Here is a 21,478-nt window from a genome sequence, read left to right as displayed (position 1 = left end):
CAATGACCTTGAAGGTCATTTTAAGGTCAGATCAATTTTTTAAATGGGACCCTATACTTTTGACCTCAGAAATGGAAAGAGCGGAAAATTTTACGTTCGGATATGACCTTGAACACTGCCAAATTTGACCTCTGAAAGTCACATAAAGGTCTAAGCTTGTTTTAGGCTGAAAACACGAATATCTTCGAAAATGCACCTGTTAGGGAGCAATGTTACGCATAAGAATAAGAATGCAGAGGTTAACGAGGGACATTCAACCGTGACCTTGCCCTTATTCTCAAGGTCATGAATTAAGATTATTATTAAAGTATACAAACCGGACTTTTTCAGGACTGAAAATCCATACTTTTGACCTAAAAGTGTCAAGATTGAAATATTTTATGTTCGGATATGACGTTTTCAACCTTGACCTTGTTCTCAAAATTATGCGTTTTACGTTACTTCACTGATCGTGAAGTCTACTGAAAGTAAAGCGTCTCAGAACCCGACCACTGAAGGCAAGGTGTCTCAAACCCGACCACTGAAGGCAAGGTGTCTCAAACCTGACCACTGAAGGCAATGTTCAGTTAGTCCTGGCCACCGAAGGCAAAGCATCTTGTAACTTGGTCTGAGATTACAAGAGATGTTCAAAATGTTCCCCATTGACCGTTTGATAGTGTGTTTGACATGTCAAGGTTGAAAACGTCATATCCGAACATAAAATATTTCAATCTTGACACTTTTAGGTCAAAAGTATGGATTTTCAGTCCTAAAAAAGTCCGGTTTGACCTTAATAATAATCTTAACTCGTGACCTTGAGAATAAGGGCAAGGTCACGGCTGAATGTCCCTCGTTAACCTCTACATTCTTATTCTTATGCGTAACATTGCTCCCTAGCAGGTGCATTTTCGAAGAGATTCGCGTTTTCAGCCTAAAACAAGCTTAGACCTTCAGAGGTCAAATTTGGCAGTGTTTAAGGTCATATCCGAACGTACAATTTTCCGCTATTTTCATTTCTGGGGTCAAAAGTATGGGGTCCAATTTAAAAAAATTGACCTGACCTTGAAATGACCTTCAAGGTCATTGTCAAGGTCAAATCCAAGGTCACCGTCAGATAGCCAGGAACAAATCATAAAAACCCAGTACTTCGCATTTTTTCTAGGACTCATATTTTTCGAGTTATTCTGCTCTTCCGGGACTTTTATAACACCCTGTATATCCAAGGGCATTATAGGCCTTTTTCACAACACTTATCACTTTCTATTTATTTCACTTGTGCACTAATTAGATAAACAGGTATCACTGGCGTATTAACCCCTCATTGTCCTGGTCGTCGTTCTCGTCGAACCTATCACGGTGTCTCACTCGAATAGTCGGCCATACGATCCGAAAAGTCGGCCAAGATAAAAAACGGTCACGAAACTCGGCTGGGCATTCCCGACGATCAAGCAGACGACCGCTTCTAACAGATATTGAACGATGCTATGGCACATACGCGTTAAATTATTGATATCTAAAGATAATTCACAGATTTCGACTCAATCGGTGAGTCGAGAATGCGAATCTCAGCAAGACGAAATCCGAAATGCCGTTACATAGCAAACGGACGAAACTTTCCTCGGTACTCCCACGACTCACTCCACAGCTATTAAACAACATTATACTGTAATACACGCGCGAATTCCAATTTCAGCACTCCTGTTAGCGACGATTGAAACGCGCGACTCAGTTATAGCGAGCCAAAATCATGAGAATTTATGGGCAACGGTTCCTCGTACAGCACATCACCCCGCAGCCCGCGCCGTAATTAATCAAGATCACAGTATACACAGTAGCGACACTTTCTGTTGGATTTGATGTAGTCAAACATGAACTGCGCATATGCTATATTGTTTCTAACTGTAACTGGTGGGGACCACTTGAGACTACAAACTCTTTGAGCCCTGAAAGGAAGGCTATTATACGGCGTTCAAAGCATTTATATATTTAATGATTCGTATTCTATATGATTTAATAAAAATTTAAATATATACATTTAGATATATATATACTTAAGAAATATATACATTTTGTATATATTTAAAGAGAGGAAAAGAGAATAAAGCCAGCGGCACACGGTGCTTGTTTCGTGCTGGATTGTTTGCTGGATGAAAATACTGCGTTCTGATTGGTGCATTTCCATCCATCTTCCGAAATGTACCAATCAGAAGTATTTTCTTGCAGCAAGCAATCCAGCATGAAAACAAGCACCGTGTGCCGCTGGTTTTAGAGAGAGCAGAAATTGTAACAAAAAGTTGATCCGTTCTTTTTAACTGCACTGCTGAACGAATTAACTAACTGAATTCGTGCAGAGAGGAACGTGAGAGTGGCCAACACGGTGTTTTTGGCGACACCGACTTTCCGTATTGGGAAAGGACGCCATTTGCACCCATTTTGAGAGGGGAACTCCGTTACTACATCCACTTTCAAGTTTCGGCGGTAAAACTTGCATATGGTGGCAGTCCGTGCTACATCCACTTTCAGGCGGTTTATGTCCGTGCTATAGCCATAATAGCGTACTTGACAAGCACGGTCTCGCACATTGTTACGCGTTTATAACATGAATTAGCATGTTAACATGTGCAAAACAAAAAAAGAATTGACATTGTGTACGACTAATATCAAGAAGATCATACAAAGTGTTCGGTAATTAGCTGCCAACCCGAAATGTGAGGGTAGATTGGGTTGAGACAAACATAAAAGTCCCATACCTTTTTGCGAGATTCGCAATAATTATCGAGTTATTAATGACAGAAATCTGAGGAGTCGGAGCGCGCCGACGTAAATGAGTAGAGAAGCGTTACAGCTGCTCAGGACAGCGATCATGAATTTGTGAATTAGTGGAAAATGAAAAATTTTATATGAATTTATGAAAGTCGAAGCATTTCACATGACAATTGAGTCGTTCAACATGACAGTTGCGTTCTGGATAATTCTTAATAAATATCAAAGAAATCAAAATGATCAAAATAATAATGTTCGTGTAGTCCGAAGGATATTACGTGACACGCAAAATCCGTTTGATATAATATCCAAAGAAAATGTTTCAAAATATGTATGTACAGTAATATAAACCTGTAATGACGTAATATAAACCTAATGCACCGACGAGATACTATAAAGACTGATGGCCTTATGGGATTTAGCGTACCAGAGAAATTTCCCTGGTGAGGCACCCGGGCGAAAGAGACGAGGTTAGGCGACAGAACGACGGCTGACGAGAAATATAATCTAATCGGAAATTTCAAGGTAGTACTCGCTAAATATCCCCGCTATGTCGTCGTTGCAAATTCGAGTGTGTTGTTTTCACACGCGTAAGCCCGTAATTAGCTTAAGCTTTCTTCGCATGATTCTTGCGAGATTTGAAACGACAAAACACGCCCCCAAAAGAAGCTTCAGCCAATCGCACACTCGTATGCGTATAAATAACACATTTGGATTTGCATTTCGAATCTTTCGAAGAAAATCGATACTTGCTCTTCAGGTTTTCATAAAGAATGTTTAAAAACCCCCCTCAAATAAGCAGTATCTGATCTTGAAATTTTTATGGATCACGAAACTTGTAATGCGCAAGTTGGAGGAATGAGAATAGTTTCCTTCGCAGTATTTCATTTCAAGATGGTACGTGCGCTGAGTATTCTCCACGTGCAACATTTTTCGTAGGCACGTCACGGGACATTTTTATCAAGCATGAACGACGAACTTGTGTAAAAGAATTGGAAAACTTTACGAGAAGTATCGTTCAGAGAACATAGGTTATCCGCGAATGTCACTTTCCCCAAACTTATCCGCAAAAATGATCGTGAATGCGGATTAAACAGCCGCGAGAGTAGGTACGGAAGGAAAATCCATGCGGTTTTTGCGACCTCACTGGCAGCAGGCTTTGATTTCTTCTCGTCTTTATCACCGACGAAAGAAGCGCCCATTTTAAAGAGCGATCACTAAAATTCACGACTACTTTGTCACTCTTATATCATCAACTCCTGCTTCAATCTCCTACCCTCGATAAAGTCTCAACGCATGATCAAGCGCGAGTTATGAAGATTCAGTTTCCGCGAAGAAACTAGTCGGGGGGACGTTCGCAATCACGGTGGAATTTAACGCTCGCGTTCGCAAGGGCCTAGCATTCTACTCGTGAAGGGACGCCATCGCCCCTGTTTTCACAACGGTGCGGATGTTTAACTCCTTTCTTCCTTATTTTCCGCGACAACGATACCGCGATGAGGCCCTAACGAGGCAAGTTCGCTTATAACCAACGTTTATGTCAAGGGCGCTTCTCGGGAACATTCCGCTCGAGGGCTTAGTCCGCGATAGAAAGTTTCCTGCGACCGGAGGCCGCTGTGGTTTAAAGTTAAATTGCAGCAACAGCATTGTTATCGGGCAGCCCTGAGACGGGCTGCTGCCATCCGTCCGTGACGTTTGCCGCGCGCCTTTGCGATTATCGGCAAATTCAGTTTTCTCGATTGTTCGCGCGATTTCAAGTGGCCATAATATATGGCGATAATACATGGCAATATGTGGCAATAATATATGGCAACAATATACGGCAACAATATATGGCAATAATATATGGCAATAATAGATGGCAATAATTCATGGAATATATTTTTCGTTCGACAAAAGTCAATGCAAATTTGCGGCATGCACAATGTAATAATACAAGAGCTCTCTGCGAGCATTGAGTCAAACGCTCACCGATGATGATATTGATGATATCCCGTTGCATCCAACCAGATCCACCAATGTCCGCCCATGTCCGCTGCCGCTCTCCATGTCGCGCAGCATCCATCTTGCAGCGCGGCCCACGTTGGTTGCTACACTTTCGCCACACTTCCGCGATGCGATCGATACTTGTATTAGAGCGGCGATATTTGCGTCAATTAACGAACGTTTTACGTCGACATCGGTGGAAACTTTTTACGCGCTGCAAAACGGACTCTATAAACTCGATCGGCGAAGTTCAAGAACCGTGTGAAAATTTATCGACTCGTCCAACGGATTTTTATGGCGCTTTTCGCGATCGCGTCTGAAAAGTCACGAAAATGCGGGAGCACGAAGAAGCTTACGTTCGCGATACTTTGGCGAAATGAGAATTTAAGCCCTCTTTGTTAGCAGCGCGAGTAAAAACGCGTATATTAATAACCGCGGTCGCGATATTCAAAGGCACGTGAGCGAGGATGCCTCAAGCTCGGCGTGCGCTGGTGCAATTTCTGCGCGCATTATACGCTACTCGAGACAATAGGGATTGTGATGAATGGACAATATTGCCAAATAATTCCTCAGCCTGTTTTGGAAATGAAAGAAAAGTAGCCAACGGTATCGACATTATGCGTATGAATATATTTTACACGGACAATTGAATATTGTCAAATAATTGTTGCTAAATAATTCTGCGGCCCGCTTGAAAAATGAAAATAAAGCAGCTGATGATCGTATCGCGTTTGTAGATATGAATATCTCTTATTCAGATGACTGAACATCAAAAGAGAATTATTCGGAATTTTAAATCTCGTATGTAATGCAGACTATCGGTGAAGTAATCCCCTAATTGTTTCGAGCGATGTATTTTATTCAACGTCACAAACACACACATGCAAAATCCCAACATGCAAGAATCTATTTGCAATTCGCATTGACTCGAACGATATTTTATCTAGTCCCACAACCGTCATGCGGAATTCTGTTTCTCTTTTCATTTTATATTTACTCACCGAAACGACTTGCAGTTAGAGCCGGCCACGTTCCGCTTCAACTCTGTAACAAAAAATTCACATTTGCTCATCAGATCAGTCCAACGGGTGCGGGCGAGTAAAGGAGTAGTTTACCCTCTGCGATCGTAATTCAATTCGAGCTGAATCGAGGCGATCTAGAGCTGGAAGTTATATCCCAGCTCTAGATCGCCAAGGGTCAAACAGAGGACTATAGTAAACTTGTAAACTTCCTTCAAGCCGACTCTGCTTGGCCCGAACCGAATCCTCCGGTGCGGTATCCGCGTCCACTGGATTGCTGTTGCTTTCTGCAACAACTGAAACAGAGAAATAATTTTCCCGATTGATAACCTGCGGTAGAGAGAGAATACCTTTGATCGGGACGAATCGAAAATACGGAAATATCTTGATGCGGAATTTTTATCTTTATATTTTTGTTCCAACATTGAAAATTTAAATGGCACTTGAAGCTTTCAAGAGAGCTGATGAGAAACAAGTTACAAAGGCAGAGTTCGTAAAGGGTTGAACACAGATATGTAGGAAACTTGTAAACTTTACCTTCCGGCCGACCCTGGTCTGCCCGAACCGGTTCCTCCGGTGCGGCATCCGCGTCCGCCGGACTTGCTTCCCGCAACGTCTGGAACAAAAATGTCGCGTTCTTGGTTGGTAAGCTGTGGTAGAGAAAGAATCTTTGGTTGGGATGAGTGGAGAATATTCGCTACGATTTCTTTTCTTCATTGACATTGAAAGTCTATAATAGATAGGTGCTCTTGAAAGAGCTGACGAAAAAAGATGACAACAAGAAGCGGAGACAACAGTTGTGTGCTCTCGAAAATACTCTTTTACGAATGGACATTTAAATTTAGATCTCGTAACGAGAGTAAACAGATTTGAAAGAAGCGTTGACCGAAAACAAAAATGGTCGCAGTCTAAGAAGCGGTATGACATTGAATATTCTACACAAGACCGGTATACTCACACAGTTGGGAATTATTCAGAATGTTTGATTGAGAACATGATGAATTAGAGATCCGCGTTTATGGACCGTTATCCGTCTCTGTCTGGATCAATATCTCTTGTATACAACAATGCAATAAATATTAGGTGGTCTAAAAGATATTGAACCTTTGGAGGTCAAAATTAAGAATATATTTATTGTTATTTGAAAATAACATTATGAAACCACATATGCACCATTTTGTTCGATGACCTTCTGCCATTTTTCCAGCAACACCATAATCCCGTCGCTATAGAACTTCTGTGGTTTCTGGTCAAAAAATTGTGACACGTGGTTTTCACAGGCCTCTTTTGAAACTAACTTAACACCATTCAAGGAGTTCTGCACAGACCGAAACAAATGACAGTCTGACGGTACCAGGTCCGGGCTATACGGTGGATGCATTAAAACCTCCCAGCCAAGTTCTCTCAATTTCTGACGGATCGTTAAAGATGTATGCGGTCTGGCGTTGTCAGCATGGTATACGACACCCTTTCTGTTGACCAGTTCCGGCCGTTTCTTTTGAATTGCTAGGTACAATCGCGCTAATTGTCGACAGTACGGGTCCGAGCTTGTGATGCATGATGCCTTCCCAATCCCATCAAACATACAGCATAACCTTCCTGGGCGTCAGTGTGGATTTTGTCACAGACTGTGGAGCTTCTCCTCGCTTCGAACACGATCTTTTTCGTACATTGTTGTCGTAGGTTATCCATTTTTCATCACTCGTGATCAACCGCTTCAGAAATGGCTCGATTTCGTTACATTTCAGTAGAGATTCGCAGATAGAAATTTGATCGAGTAAATTTTTTTGAGTCAGATCATGTGACACCCAAACATTGAGCTTCTTTTTGTAGCCAGCTTTCTCCAAATGGTTTAACACTGTTTGGTGATGGATGTTTAGGTCATTTGGCATTTAGGTCATACTGATATTACGCGCACATCTTGTATATGACGTTCTTAAAAACATAGCGTCATGACGGAAGTTAAGGTGTATTAGAAAAGGTTAAAGGTGCGATATTCATTTATGAACTCATTGTCTATTCGATTCTGCGAAAATATTTAATTAATGAGTCTAACGTACTTCGCACCTTGATTTATAACGTGACAAACCAGAAAAGTTCTGAATATATTTAAATAACAGTTAACTGTATGGAGATGATGCCTCAACGTTAAGGCATCGTCTCCATATATACGGCATATCTTTTTATGACCATCCGCTGCTCGTTTGCCTTTTTTAAAATAATAGAGCAAAATATAATGGTAATACACGTTATTTATTTCCACGTTCACAGCTACAGTACACACAATACTGATGTTAGCCAAACCAAACACAGCACAACATAAACAGTGAAATATAACCTTTCAAATATGTATTCGATTTGCACGATAGCACTGAGAAAAGAAAAGCGAATCCACATGAAACTTACACTGAAATAAAACCGAACGAATTTATTTGCCAACCCAATATATCCGAGCCGCCGTGTGAACGGCGGTGTCGACTGTTCACGGTCCTTGGAGAGGTATTGATTGACGAACTGACAAGCGATCAGCTGAGCGACCAATTGACAGGCGATCAGCTGGGGAACGAGAAAATAAACAAGGGGAGATGAAAGTCGCACTAGAGCTGCTGTCACGGACTGACGTGCGGTCTGATTCCGAACCGATTGTACGATTTCCGCGAAAGAGAGCTTGCACTTGTACAAAGAAAGCTGCTGTACATAAAGCTTCTTGTTTTCCTCCACTAGAGTGTCATTATTTATTCCGTGTGGCAACACCCGACTCGCGAATGCGCGACAATATGTATGTGTATAATTTTTTTCAAGCGAACAAATAGATAGATACACATAAAAATATTTATTTATCTATTTAAAGTCATAAAATTTATAAATAAACACATAAAACATGTGAGAATGCAATATCACATATAAGAGAGCCAAATTGGCTCTAACAGTCCTTTTAGGTAAACAATTAAATAAAAATTTAACCATCTTACATAATTGAAAAATTTTTATACCAAAATTAAGAATATGGAAAATGATGAAAAGTCACAAAAGGATATCACGTGGAGACAAAGTTGAAAAAAGTTATAGCAGTTTGAATTTCGCGAGACGCCAAATTAGCTGCCTCCGTCTTACTTGTGTTAGTGAAATTGCAATGGGAAGTTTTACCACACTCGGCATATTCTTCAGATATTACTCCATCGGATTTTTATTCACTTCATTCTATGTAGCACAGTCTTTCTGGCACACGATTTCGCAATGTTGAGAAAGTGCAACGATTAGGCCATAAATTTATTCATTCTAAGAGCAGACTTCGTGGCGATTTACCGTGGCATTCACCTTTTGCCTGAAAGATAGCAAGAAGTAATCAATTATGCTAAAAAATATTTTGATTAAAGATACTATGTCATTTATGATAATACTAATAAAGAATATTGCCTTAAAAACAATGAAAATTTTTACATTACCCTTAATAAGATGATTGATAAGAAACGTGTAAAAAAAGCTTCAGCTAATTGCACACTTCTACGTATGAAAAAACAACATTCGGATATGCAGTGTAAAAATAGGAAGGCACATAGAACAATTATTGGAAATAGTGTAATAATAAAATAGTATTAACATGATAAAATATTCGTTTGTTTATTCATCGCGTGCAGTCAATAGAAGCACATGTATAACTTGCGTAACCAAAATCGTAAAATGTTTGTAGTTCTTAACATTGTAGTCGATTTTTTAGCTTGTGTTTTAAGTGCTAAGGACTTTTTACTCGCAAGGGGAATATCAGAAATGGAACGTGTTTCTCAAATGCTATTTGTTGCAATAGGCAATCCTTCATGTTTACAATAAAAACCTCAAACATTAGCTTCAGATACTTTTCTTTTACAAATTACAAAAAATATAAAATATAGATGTCATCGAATCGACTAATCGCTTGGCAGTGCGATAGATTTTAAGGAAAGCAGGAAAAGAATGAAGTAGCAAAATGTTACAAGTATTATTTCTGTTTTTAATACTCTGTATAATGGAAGTCTATTACAAGTCAGTCTTTTAGGCTTTTAAATTTTATATAGACATTTTTGTTACGGTAATTTATTTGATATAATCAAACATATATATTACGATAAATATTGTTCTCAACGATGATATCAGAAGACGTGAAAAGCCAACCGATATGATTATAAAACTACTGTCACGAAACACACGCGACAGAATGTTTTTAGATTCATAATGATATTACGCGCACATCTTGTATACAGGGTGCACGATTTATCTGAAGACATTGAAATATCTCGAGAACTATGCATTGGATAAAAAAAAATGGTTAATAAAAGTTGTTAGTCTCAAAGGGGGACATTCAATGATACTAAACTCGACCTCCCACCCCACCCCCTGGGGGTGGGGGTTGGGGGCAACTTTGAAATCTTAAATGGAAACCCCCATTTTTTATTGCAGATACGGATTCTACGCTACAAAATACGTAAATTTTGTTCGAAACTTTTTTTTTTATTCGTGATAGATGGCGCTGTAATCGCAAAAAAATTATATTTTCCGCAATTCTCCAGAAATGATCATTGGATTGAGAAATAAAAAATACCTGTTCAATATTTTTAAAGAACATAATAAAAGTTATTCCCCCCCCATCCTCTCGGGGTAGGGTGGGTGATAACGTTCAAATCTCAAATGGGGACCCACATTTTTCATTGCAGAATTAGATTGTACGTGAAATTTTTATTGAAACAATTTTTTTCATTCGTGATAGATAGCGTTGAATTTTTCCGAGAAACTACTTTTAGCGTTACACAGGAACAACGACGAGGACGTAGTAGTTTTATGTTCCCTTCGGGTGCTTTTTTAATGTGAGTCCCCTTGCCTCTCACTGTTCAATTAATTAGAGTAAGTGTTCGAAATTTTTACCTTCAACTTCAATACACTTATTGATCCTTTTTTCAAATGACTGTACACAGGATAGAAGCATATCTGCGCGCGTTTCAGCGCAAGCGTTTCTTATGCGTTCTACCATGTTTTCACGAGTTGTTGGCACTTGTTGATAAACCTTATCTTTTAGGTAACCCCACAGAAAGAAATCCGGCGATGTCAAATCAGGCGACCTAGCAGGCCAATTAATCGAGCCACCTCTGCCAATCCACCGACCATTGTAATCACGGTCTAATACTTCCCGTGCTGCTATTGAGTTATGCGCTGGGCAACCGTCATGCAGATTTGAACGTTACTACCCACCCTACCCCGAGAGGATGGGGGGGAATAACTTTTATTATGTTCTTTAAAAATATTGAACAGGTATTTTTTATTTCTCAACCCAATGATCATTTCTGGAGAATTGCAGAAAATATAATTTTTTGCGATTACAGCGCCATCTATCACGAATCAAAAAAAAGTTTCGGACAAAATTTACGTATTTTGTGGCGTAGAATCCGTATTTGCAATAAAAAATGAGGGTTTCCATTTAAGATTTCAAAATTGCCCCCAACCCCCACCGCCAGGGGGTGGGGTGGGAGGTCGAGTTTGGTATCATTGGATGTCCCCCTTCGAGACTAACAACTTTCATTAACCACTTTTTTTTATCCAATGCATAGTTCTCGAGATATTTCAATGTCTTCAGATAAATCGTGCACCCTGTATAACGTTCTTAAAAACATAGCGTCATGACGGAAATTGAAGAAGTGCATTAGAAAAGTTTAAAGGTGTGATATTCATTTATAAGCTCATTGTCTATTCGATTCTGTGAAAATGTTTAATTAATGAGTCTAACGTACGTCACATCTTGATTTATAACGTGACAAACCAGAAAAGTTCTGAATATATTAAAATAACTAATTCTATTCTATCTACTTTATGCGACTGAATATACAAATTTCAATTTCCGCGATACTTTTATGCGATGTAGACAGAGACAGTATAGAAGAGAAATAGGTAATTCTTTTATCTGTTGCGTCCTGCGGACTCCGCGTACTCTAAATTCTTTTTATAAGTAAAGCGAATTTTATATTACTCATTATACGTTCAAATGTTCTTACTTAACAAACACGTTCCCACGATTCCTCAAGCATGAGGAATGAGTGGGATGAGAGATAACGTTACATACCGATTTCTCTTTTTTTTGTCCTTCCTTCTGGAAGCGTAATTGCTGAGTTTCTCTAATTTCCTCCAGAAGTTCTACCGAGTTATTTTAGCCAGGCGTTTCCCTTCCAAAATTTTTAATAACTTCCTTCTTCAGAACAACAATTTTCTTTGAAGATGGACCGACCGGTCAATCTCTCATACTGTTACATGACGTGACTAGCCTTTGATTTTCAAGAATTCATGCCTTTTCCACGTCCCTTCATAAATTTTATTGCGCACCAACTCTAACTAAACCTAACGAAACTTTGAAATCTTTTTACTGCCACATGTATCCCATCTTTTACAATATTTATTTTTGAGATACTGCAACGCACCATTGAAATCCCACTTCTAAAAATCATTGCAACAAAGTCCTATGACCATATTTGAATATAAACCTTAGATCCCTGATCAACTTCCAAAATCCTACCCTCTCAACTGAGGTGACGATTTGAGTAAAAAAAAGGCTATGTCACTTTCCGTCAGACCAGCAGCCAAGACAGATCAGAAGCTCCTCTTCAGCACTCCTTCAGGGTCTCTCTAACAATTTAGCCTACTAGTGGCTTAGACAGATTAGTGTTTCTCCAGTCATTGATTATTCTGTGTAACGCTCTCGCGTACTATTGGACCATTGTGAGTAATCCAGCTGAAACGAGCCCCTGATTCTCGGCGCAGAACTTGGGTCATCCACCCCCACAGACCCGCAGCAATTACTCTCTTCATCTCCAACAAATACCATAGAAGCAGCAATAAGTTTTATTTTTTACACTCTTATTTATATTTCCGTTTTAATCTTCTTTGGATCCACTTTTCTCCCTTTTTCTTACTTCTTCTTCCTCTCTTTTTTGCCTCCTGAGTATATCCCTCACACACATATACGTATAATGCACACATACAATTTTCCTTATTCGATATGAAATTAAATCGCGTCCTTGTAAATTGTATCTTGTAAATCGCGCCGTTGATAAATCTCTGTAGTTTTATTCCCATTCTGTTTGTTACCGTAATTTTAATAAATTTTGTTAATTGTTCATTTTCCATAATTGATTTTAAAATCACCTCTCTAGCCCACTTCTCTCAACTGTTGCTCACGATCCTATCCCAGGTAAAGGGATTCGGTCCCCTGACTTAAATAAAGGACCAGCGACGTACGTCCATGCCAGATAAAGGAGTCATTTCGATATTTGATCTGCACCGCAGACTTCCTAGTACATCGGAGCTGGCGAAAGCAAGCATCCAGTTACGTTCCTCCTCCTCCTCAGGACGTATCTATCAAATTACATTTTCCCTTTTCTTTTAGAACGTAGAAACAACAAATTCAGAACTTAAACATCACTTGTTTAACTGTTTGAGCCGAATAATAGTAAATTATAAAATTAACGCTTGTTATAATGTTATAAGCATTTAGATATTTATACATATATTGAACGATCCGTAATGGTTAGTGATTATATCACACTTTAATACAAGTCCTGTGAACAAAGTTAGAGAAACATCGATGGGTGATTCGTTTTCGAAATTCAGACAAGGTTTTGTCGGGACGCTTTTAGTTCGAAAATTCAATACGTATAGTGCATAATAGCAGGATAAAAATATCACATAAATTTGAGAATGCTAGAATAGAGAGAGAGAGAGAGAGAGAGAGAGAGAGAGAGAGAGAGAGAGAGAGAGAGAGAGAGAGAGAGAGAGAGAGAGAAAGGGGAGGAGGGAGGGAAGGAAGAGAGAGAGAGGGAGAGAGGGAGAGAGGGAGAGAGGGAGAGGGAGAAAGAGAGGAGACTGCACCAAGATCTATATCGAGCTTAAACTTATTTAATATTGGATTGGCAAATAAGTTCGTTCGGTTTTTTAGAATAAAATAAAACACAATTTTTTGATACACAAGATAAATTTTAATCAATTGTATATTGGCCATCTTTTTCGATGACCTCTAGCCATCTTTCCACCAACTTCATTATGCCGCGTTCATAAAACATTTGAGGCTTATCGGCGAAAAACCAATCCAGGTGGTTTTTAACGGCCTCTTCATCCTTGAAGGTTTTCCCGTTCACAAAGTTCTGCAGCGACCGGAATAAATGATAATCGGAAGGGGCAAGATCTGGTGAATACGGAGGATGAAGCAAAACATCCCAGCCAAGCTGAAGCAATTTATTCCGAGTGGTATAGACGTATGAGGTTTGACATTGTCGTGGTGGAAGACGACACCCTTGCGATTTGCCAATTCTGGACGTTTTGTGCGGATTGCTTGGTTCAATTTCGTCAATTGCGAACAGTATACAGTTGAATCAATTGCTTTGCCTGACGGTAACAGTTCATAATAAATAACAGCCTTGAAATCCCACCATACGAAGAGCATTATTTTCTTCGGATGCAATCCCGTTTTCGAGGTTGCTTGCGTTGGCTCGTTGCTGTGCCCCCATAATCTTTTACGTATTACATTATCGTAGACGACCCATTTTTCGTTACCCATCACCATTCGTTTAAAAAATTGGATCGTTTTCTTGGCATTTCCGTAGAGAATCGCAAATGGATATGCGTGTGATCAAGTTAGCCTCGGTTAATTAATGCGGCACCGAAACATTAAGCCGAGAAACGTATCCCAGCTGGCGCAAATGCTTTTCTACGCTTGTGTGGGATGTATTCAATGTCGTAGCAATCTCTCGTACCGATTGGGATGGATTTAGTTCGATTATAGCCTTAATGTCAGATAGTAATGGCGGATTTCTCCACCGTGATAAAAAAAAGGTATTGCGGAAATTAAACTTTGTACATTTAATCGCGCAAAGTAGATAGAATAGAATTAGTTATTTAAATATACTCAGAACTTTTCTAATTCGTCACGTTATAAATTAAGATGCAAAGTACGTTAGACTCATTAACTAAACATTTTCGCAGAATCGAATAGACAATGAGTTCATAAATAAATATCGCACCTTTAACCTTTTCTAATGAACTTCTTTAATTTCCGTCATGACGCTATGTTTTTAAGAACGTATATAAGATGTGCGTGCAATATGAATTTAAGAACATTCTGTCGCGAGTGTTTCGTGACAGTGGTTTTATAATCATATCGGTTGGCTTTTCACGTCTTCTGATATCATCGTTGAAAACAATATTCATCGTAAGTATATACGCTTGATTATATCAAATAAATTATCGTAACAAAATGTCTATATAAAATATAAAAGCCTAAAAGACTGACTTGTAATAGACTTCCGTTATACAGAGTATTAAAAACAGAAATAATACTTGTAACATTTTGCTACTTCATTTCTTTCCTGCTTTCCTTAAAATCTATCGCGCTGCCAAGCGATTAGTCGATTCGATGACATCTATATTTTATATTTTTTGTAATTTGTAAAAGAAAAGTATCTGAAGCTAATGTTTGAGGTTTTTATTGTAAACATGAAGGATTGCCTATTGCAACAAATCGCATTTGAGAAACACGGTCCACTTCTGATATTCCCCTTGCGAGTAAAGTCCTTAGTAAACACAAGCTAAAAAATCAACTACAATGTTAAGAACTACAAACGTTTTTCGATTTTGGTAACGCGAGTTATATGGGTGCTTCTATTGATTGCACGCGATGAATAAACAAACGAATATTTTATCATATCATTAATACTATTTTATTATTACTTTATTTCCAATAATTGTTCCATGTGTCCTTCTATTTTTACACTGCGTATTCGAACGTTTCTTTTTCATACGTAGAAGCGTGCAATCAGCTGAAGCTTTTTTTACACGTTTCTCGTCATCTTATCAAGGGTAATGCAAAAATTTTCATAGTTTTTGATAATGTTCTTTATTTAGTATTATCATAAATGATATAGTATCTTTAACCAAATATTTTCCAGCATTATTTATTACTTTTTGCCATCTTTCAGGCAAAAGATGAATGCCACGATAAATGAAGTCTGTTCTTAGAATGAATAAATTTATGGACTAATTGTTGCATTTTATCAACATTGCGAAATCGTGTGCCAAAAGGACTGAGCTACATAGAACGAAGTGAGTAAAAATCCGATGGGGTAATATCTGGAGAATATGCCGGGTGTGGTAAAACTTCCCATTGCAAATTACATTCCCATTGCATTAACACTAGTAAGACCGAGGCAGCTAATTTGGCTTCTCGCGAAATTCAAACTGCTATAACTTTTTTCAACTTTGTCTCCACGTGATATCCTTTTGTGACTTTTCATCATTTATCATATTCTTAATATTGGTATAAAAATTTTTCAATTATGTAAGATGGTTAAATTTTTATTTAATTGTTTACCTAAAAAGACTGTTAGAGCCAGTTTGATTCTCTTACATTTAATATTGCATTCTCACATGTTTTATGAGTTTATTTATAAGTTTTATGATTTTAAATAGATAAATAAATATTTGTATGTGCACCTATCAATTTGTTCGTTTGAAAAACAATTATATACATACATATGTACACATAGATATACATCTCGCCGTTGGCCAGTTCAGAGATTTTACAATATTTTGTTGCTATAAGTGCATGGATTATCTAATGTTAATAGGCACGGACATTATCTAGAAGGACCGTTGGAACCAATTTGGCTCTCTTATATCTAATGTTGCATTCTCACATGTTTTATGGATTTATTTATGTTTTATGACTTTAAATAGATAAATCAATATTTTCATATGTATCTATCTATTTGTTCGCTTGAAAAACAATTATATAATACATACATATGTACACATAGATATATATATATAACATCTCGCCGTTGACCAGTTCATATTTTTTATAATAGTTTGGATTTTGTTGTTATAAATGCATGGATTATATACAAACAAGTTATGTATAAAACAAATCAAGAAGAATCTTTTTACAAAATCTCGCGGAAGAGTTAAATGCGCCATATGTTGCCCAAAGACGAAAGTCCCAAAATTTTAATACAACTGGAGAAGAAACTGAATCCGACGATGCTTTAGGCAAACGACCATTTTGTCAGATAAGAAAACTGCAAAATAAACCATAAAGTTGGAAAATGTTATTCGCGTAAAAAATTTGTATGCGGTAAATGTACGAAGAAAATTATGTACAAATGCCTTTTCTGTAGTACATAACGGCGTTGTACTTCACGTTTAGTTTTTCACTAAAGACTAAAAAAAATTCAATATAACTAACAATTTTTTGTTCAATAAGTTAATGATATTACTGTTAAAACTTTAAATTTTATAATTACCTATATGTTTAATTTCTTTCTATTTGTAATTTACGAAAAGGTATGCTTGGAGCCAAATTGGCTCTTACGATCTTTCTAAAGGAATCGTCAAATCCGGTCCTTCTAATGTTAAAGTTTACTAATGTTAAAGTTTACACTATTGCGCTAAAGTTTACTAATGTTAAAGTTTACACTATTGCGCTATAACACGCAATAAACGATTGAAACGCGATTTGGTGTACACACTCTTCGCGCGTTATCGACTGCAAGCGTTACTAGTACGTACCTTCTTGTGTTAGAAATTGGAAAAGGACAATTCCGACGACGACAACGTTTTTTATTAAGAAGTTTCACATTTTTCACTGTGCATCGTAATAATTCTGATCCTAGGATACGTAGCGCAAAAATAAAACTATTTTCATTATATAATTCGTCCCCAAGCTATCGATTAAGCTATATATTGAAATCAATCCATTCAGCCGTTATTGAAANAAGGTATCATCCATCCTTGGTAAAGGATAACAAGTCTAATTAGTAACTGCATCAGTTCTCTATAATCTACCACAAACCTAGCAAACCCATCCCTTCTTCCTACCATGACCGCAGGAGGGAACCCAGAACTTTGCGATTCTTCTATAATACCCTGACGTTTCATATCCTCAATAATTGATTCTACCTCCTGACGCATATGAATTGGAATTCGCCTAGGAGTTTGCTTAATTGGCTTAGCTCCAGAAACATCGATAGAATGCTCCAAAATTTTACAGTTCCCAGCAGAAACATCTTCTGCAAAAATGTCTTGAAAATCGCCTAAGAAAGAAGCAAAGATCTTCCTCCTTCTGCGGAACATCCAATCCTTCCGAACTATTTTCAAAAAGCTCCTGCGGAAAAATCGGAACCTTACTCTCCGAAATTACACGAGAAGAAATAAACATCTCCCTTTCCGATCGGATCTTGCTAGTAAATTCTTTTTCAAAAATTTCTTCAAATTGAAACTTCTTTAAAAAGTCGACACTTAAAATACAATCATCAGAAATGTCAGCTACAAAGAAAGGAAATTCTACTTTATGCCTACCTACATCTACTCTTGCAAGCACTTTATAATGCACTCTTAATTACCTCTTCCCCAGTCGGATATCTTAGAAAATAATTTCTAACTGGAAAACGCTATGTATAAATTTTTACCAATTTTCTACTAAATAAAGAAATATCGGAACCTGTATCAATTCTAAAATTACACACCTCTCCATCTGTTTCGTATGGAAGAAGCGAGTGCGTGAACTCTGTGTATAAAAACAAACTCTCGAGATAATCTAAATTTCACGTTTCTGGAAGTTTCTCGAGAGGATGCCTTGATTTGCAAGAAGTGCTTCCAAATAGTGCTAATATCGACGCTTCGATGTCACATTCCGAGTTGTTGTTGTTCCATTTCTTATGAACAGCTAACATGTATGTAAACTAGTTGGCCGAGCCTAGCTCGTGTAAATTCGTCAAAACAATAGCATCCAATGCTGATTGGAATACTGATTAAAAACTCGAGCACAAGACATTGTTTTCTTTCATGTGACATCGAAGGACGGTCGTATTCGTTACTCTTCAAGTCTGAACGTGAATCCAGATTAAACCAATCCCGCTCGAACACGGTTGGTTTTTCGCGAACTATAAATATTAAGGCTAAGGCGATCCGAGAGACAACGTCGTCATTCTTTACACAAGTCCGGTACACCGCAAGCACTAAGTTAAGTGTCTCCCACTCTCTATACGGATTCTCGCAAGAGACTCACTTTTTTGTTGATTATTAAACGAGCTGTTTTTAAGAAAACAAATCTAGTGATTTGAAACTCCTGTACCGTATCCAAACGCATTTTATCGCAACTTTCTGTCGCGTGGGAATCAGCGACATTTTATTGCACGTGTCTAACGTTCACCACTTTGCAACCGATCAACGAAGAGCTTCTGTTTCAACGCAGCGAAGAAGCCCATTATCATCATTAAATTCGAGGCAAGAAGGTAACGTCTGATACACCATCCACTAAACCCTTGTAACAAAAAGAACTTTCTTTCCCAACAACTCTACCATTCCTAAAGAAAAATTATATTTATTTTTATTCAGTCTTTTGACGGGGATACATTTACTAATAGTCGAGCTCCTGCCACTCAGCTCGACCCAACCAAGTTTCCCTTCTCCTTATGACCTAATGAAGGACACTCTGACCGAAAATGCCCACTTGCGCCACATTGCCAGCATTCTTTCCCACTAAGTCGCTTACCACGATTATCCCGTAAATTCCCTTGCTGTTCCCCAAAGATTCCTTCGAAACCCTTTATCTGCTTATTCTTTACTCTATCGAAATTTTTATTTTTCCTTGAAAAATTATTGACGTTCTTAAAGTTATTCCGGTACCCCCTTTCGAAACTATTTCTCTGGATAGTTTTTATTGCTATACTTCTCTCAACGGCCGATCTTAATGAATTTACCCCTTCTGACTGTAACGTTTGTTTAACAAAATCGTCCGACAAGGCAGAAATGAATTGCGCGCATGCTATTTGATTCGCACCGCGAATCACACTCCGCATACGCTAAACGTGCCAACCGTTCAATCTCATTTCCAAGAGACGCGTAATCCTCATTGAATTTTTGTTTTCGATTAGTGAACTGTAAATAATATGACTGAGCCGAGAGCCCCTCTCCAAAAAGTAATTCTAATTTCGCCTTAATCTCCAAAAACGAAATCGCTCCGATTTCCATGTTCCCGTCAAGAATTGAGCGTACCTTTCCTCGAAGACACGAAACAAGAGCCACAGTCTTGGCCGAATCGCTTCAACCATTTGAATGCGCAATTAAATCAAACTGCGTCATAAATTCATGAAGAGGAACGCTTCCGTCATAAATATCCGTTTTTAATTTAAACCCGAGATCTAATTGCATACTACCTACCGGATAACTAACTTCATTCGGAAAAATATTATTAGAAGAACTTAGCTGGATCAAACGCTCCTCTAAATACTTCAGCGCTTCGTCCCGCTGAAGAAGCTGCGACTGGAATTCGGCCTCTCGTGCCTGCTGCCGCTGCCTTTCCTCGCGTAACGAGTTCAGCTCCTCACGTATGGCCCGCAACATTTCCACTTCACTTGGCTGCTCCGGCGTCATTACACGAGGCCTCTTTCTTAACCGTTTGAGTCCCAAGCAGCGCGATCGCGCTGTTCAGATTTTATGTCGAGAAAACCCAGTACATTTCGATCATTGTGGACAACTGACGGTGCGTTACCGATTGTCGAAGTCGCGCGCTCAGATTTACTGAAGCAAGTATATCACACCGATCCTTTTAATGTAAATAGTACATTTTATAATAGGTAGAATAATACTATAATAATGCAATAATACATTACAAAATAAAAATTTTTATTTCATTGTTATCTTCTCAATAATTTTTATCGAACAAAACTTGAAATATTTATAAATTTACAGTACGCATATGTAATAATACAGATGTATTTTATAAAATAACGAATTACAAATTAACAATATTTTTGTGTTATGAACAAATAATTTAAATGGAGAGTAACAATTATAATTTGTAACATCGGTGTTTATCAAAACATGTTGGATGGATTCCTTTTGCTCCGTTGCTCCGTTGCTTCGTCTAATCATTTTGAAACACACAATTATTAACAATGAGAAACACTTACGCAAGAATACGTCCGATCGCTTTGCAAACTACAATAAATGTGACAGAGCGATGAGAAAAAGACGAGAATCGCGTTACCTAACAAATACAAGAAGCGGTATTGGTCCGATTGGGATTCATCGATGTAAAATAAACAAAGCGCTATCGGGCTGCTTGGTATTTCTCGACCTAAAATAAAACAAGCGCTATCGCGCTGCTTGGGTCTTTTCATACTCATTTATAGAAAGCGCGGTTGCGCTGTTTGGGATTCTTCGACAGTGTTTTTTCAATACCCCTGGGACTCAAACGGTTAATTGTATTCCTGACACAGACGCCGTTGACGCGTCACCGGAATTCATCCCGCACGAGCCCCCAAAATGTTACGTTCAAGCGTCGTTTTCCTCTCACTCACGATCTCCCGCGTAAATAGTAAGCAACACTCCCGTGAACAAATAATAAGAACTCTTTAATATAAACAAAACTTTGTACAAGGCTTGCAAACAAGAACAATTATTCAAAGGAAACTTGTAACATCCAAGTACATCCAAGCGATCGTATCGTTACGCTGACTGCCGCTGAACATCACGCGGTCAGCTGAGCGCGCACTCCTCGACCCGCGCTGTCTTCAAGCCGTTCGAAGCGCTCACCCGAGTCTAGCCGAAGACCCGGCAGCAACGCTCGGGAGCGATCGGCCGCCGAGCCGAACTCGCGGCGCCGCCGAGACGATACTCGGCGAACGCCGCATAATCACGATTAATCCCGATCAAAATCGGAT

At 38.5% G+C, this 21,478-nt stretch overlaps 1 protein-coding gene across 1 annotated transcript; it reads right to left on the bottom strand.

The window, feature by feature from the left end:
- Nucleotides 1-6,900: 6,900 nt before the first annotated feature.
- Nucleotides 6,901-7,332, bottom strand: LOC112590579 (histone-lysine N-methyltransferase SETMAR-like). The gene has a single exon (XM_025307588.1). The coding sequence runs from the start codon at nucleotides 7,330-7,332 to the stop codon at nucleotides 6,901-6,903; it is 432 nt and encodes a 143-aa protein (XP_025163373.1).
- Between the last annotated feature and the right edge of the window lie 14,146 nt (nucleotides 7,333-21,478).

The sequence above is a fragment of the Harpegnathos saltator genome, unplaced genomic scaffold (genome assembly GCF_003227715.2).
Source record: "Harpegnathos saltator strain DR-91 unplaced genomic scaffold, Hsal_v8.6 scaffold91, whole genome shotgun sequence".
Lineage (NCBI taxonomy): Eukaryota > Metazoa > Arthropoda > Insecta > Hymenoptera > Formicidae > Harpegnathos > Harpegnathos saltator.
This window is presented reverse-complemented; position numbering and strand designations above follow the sequence as displayed.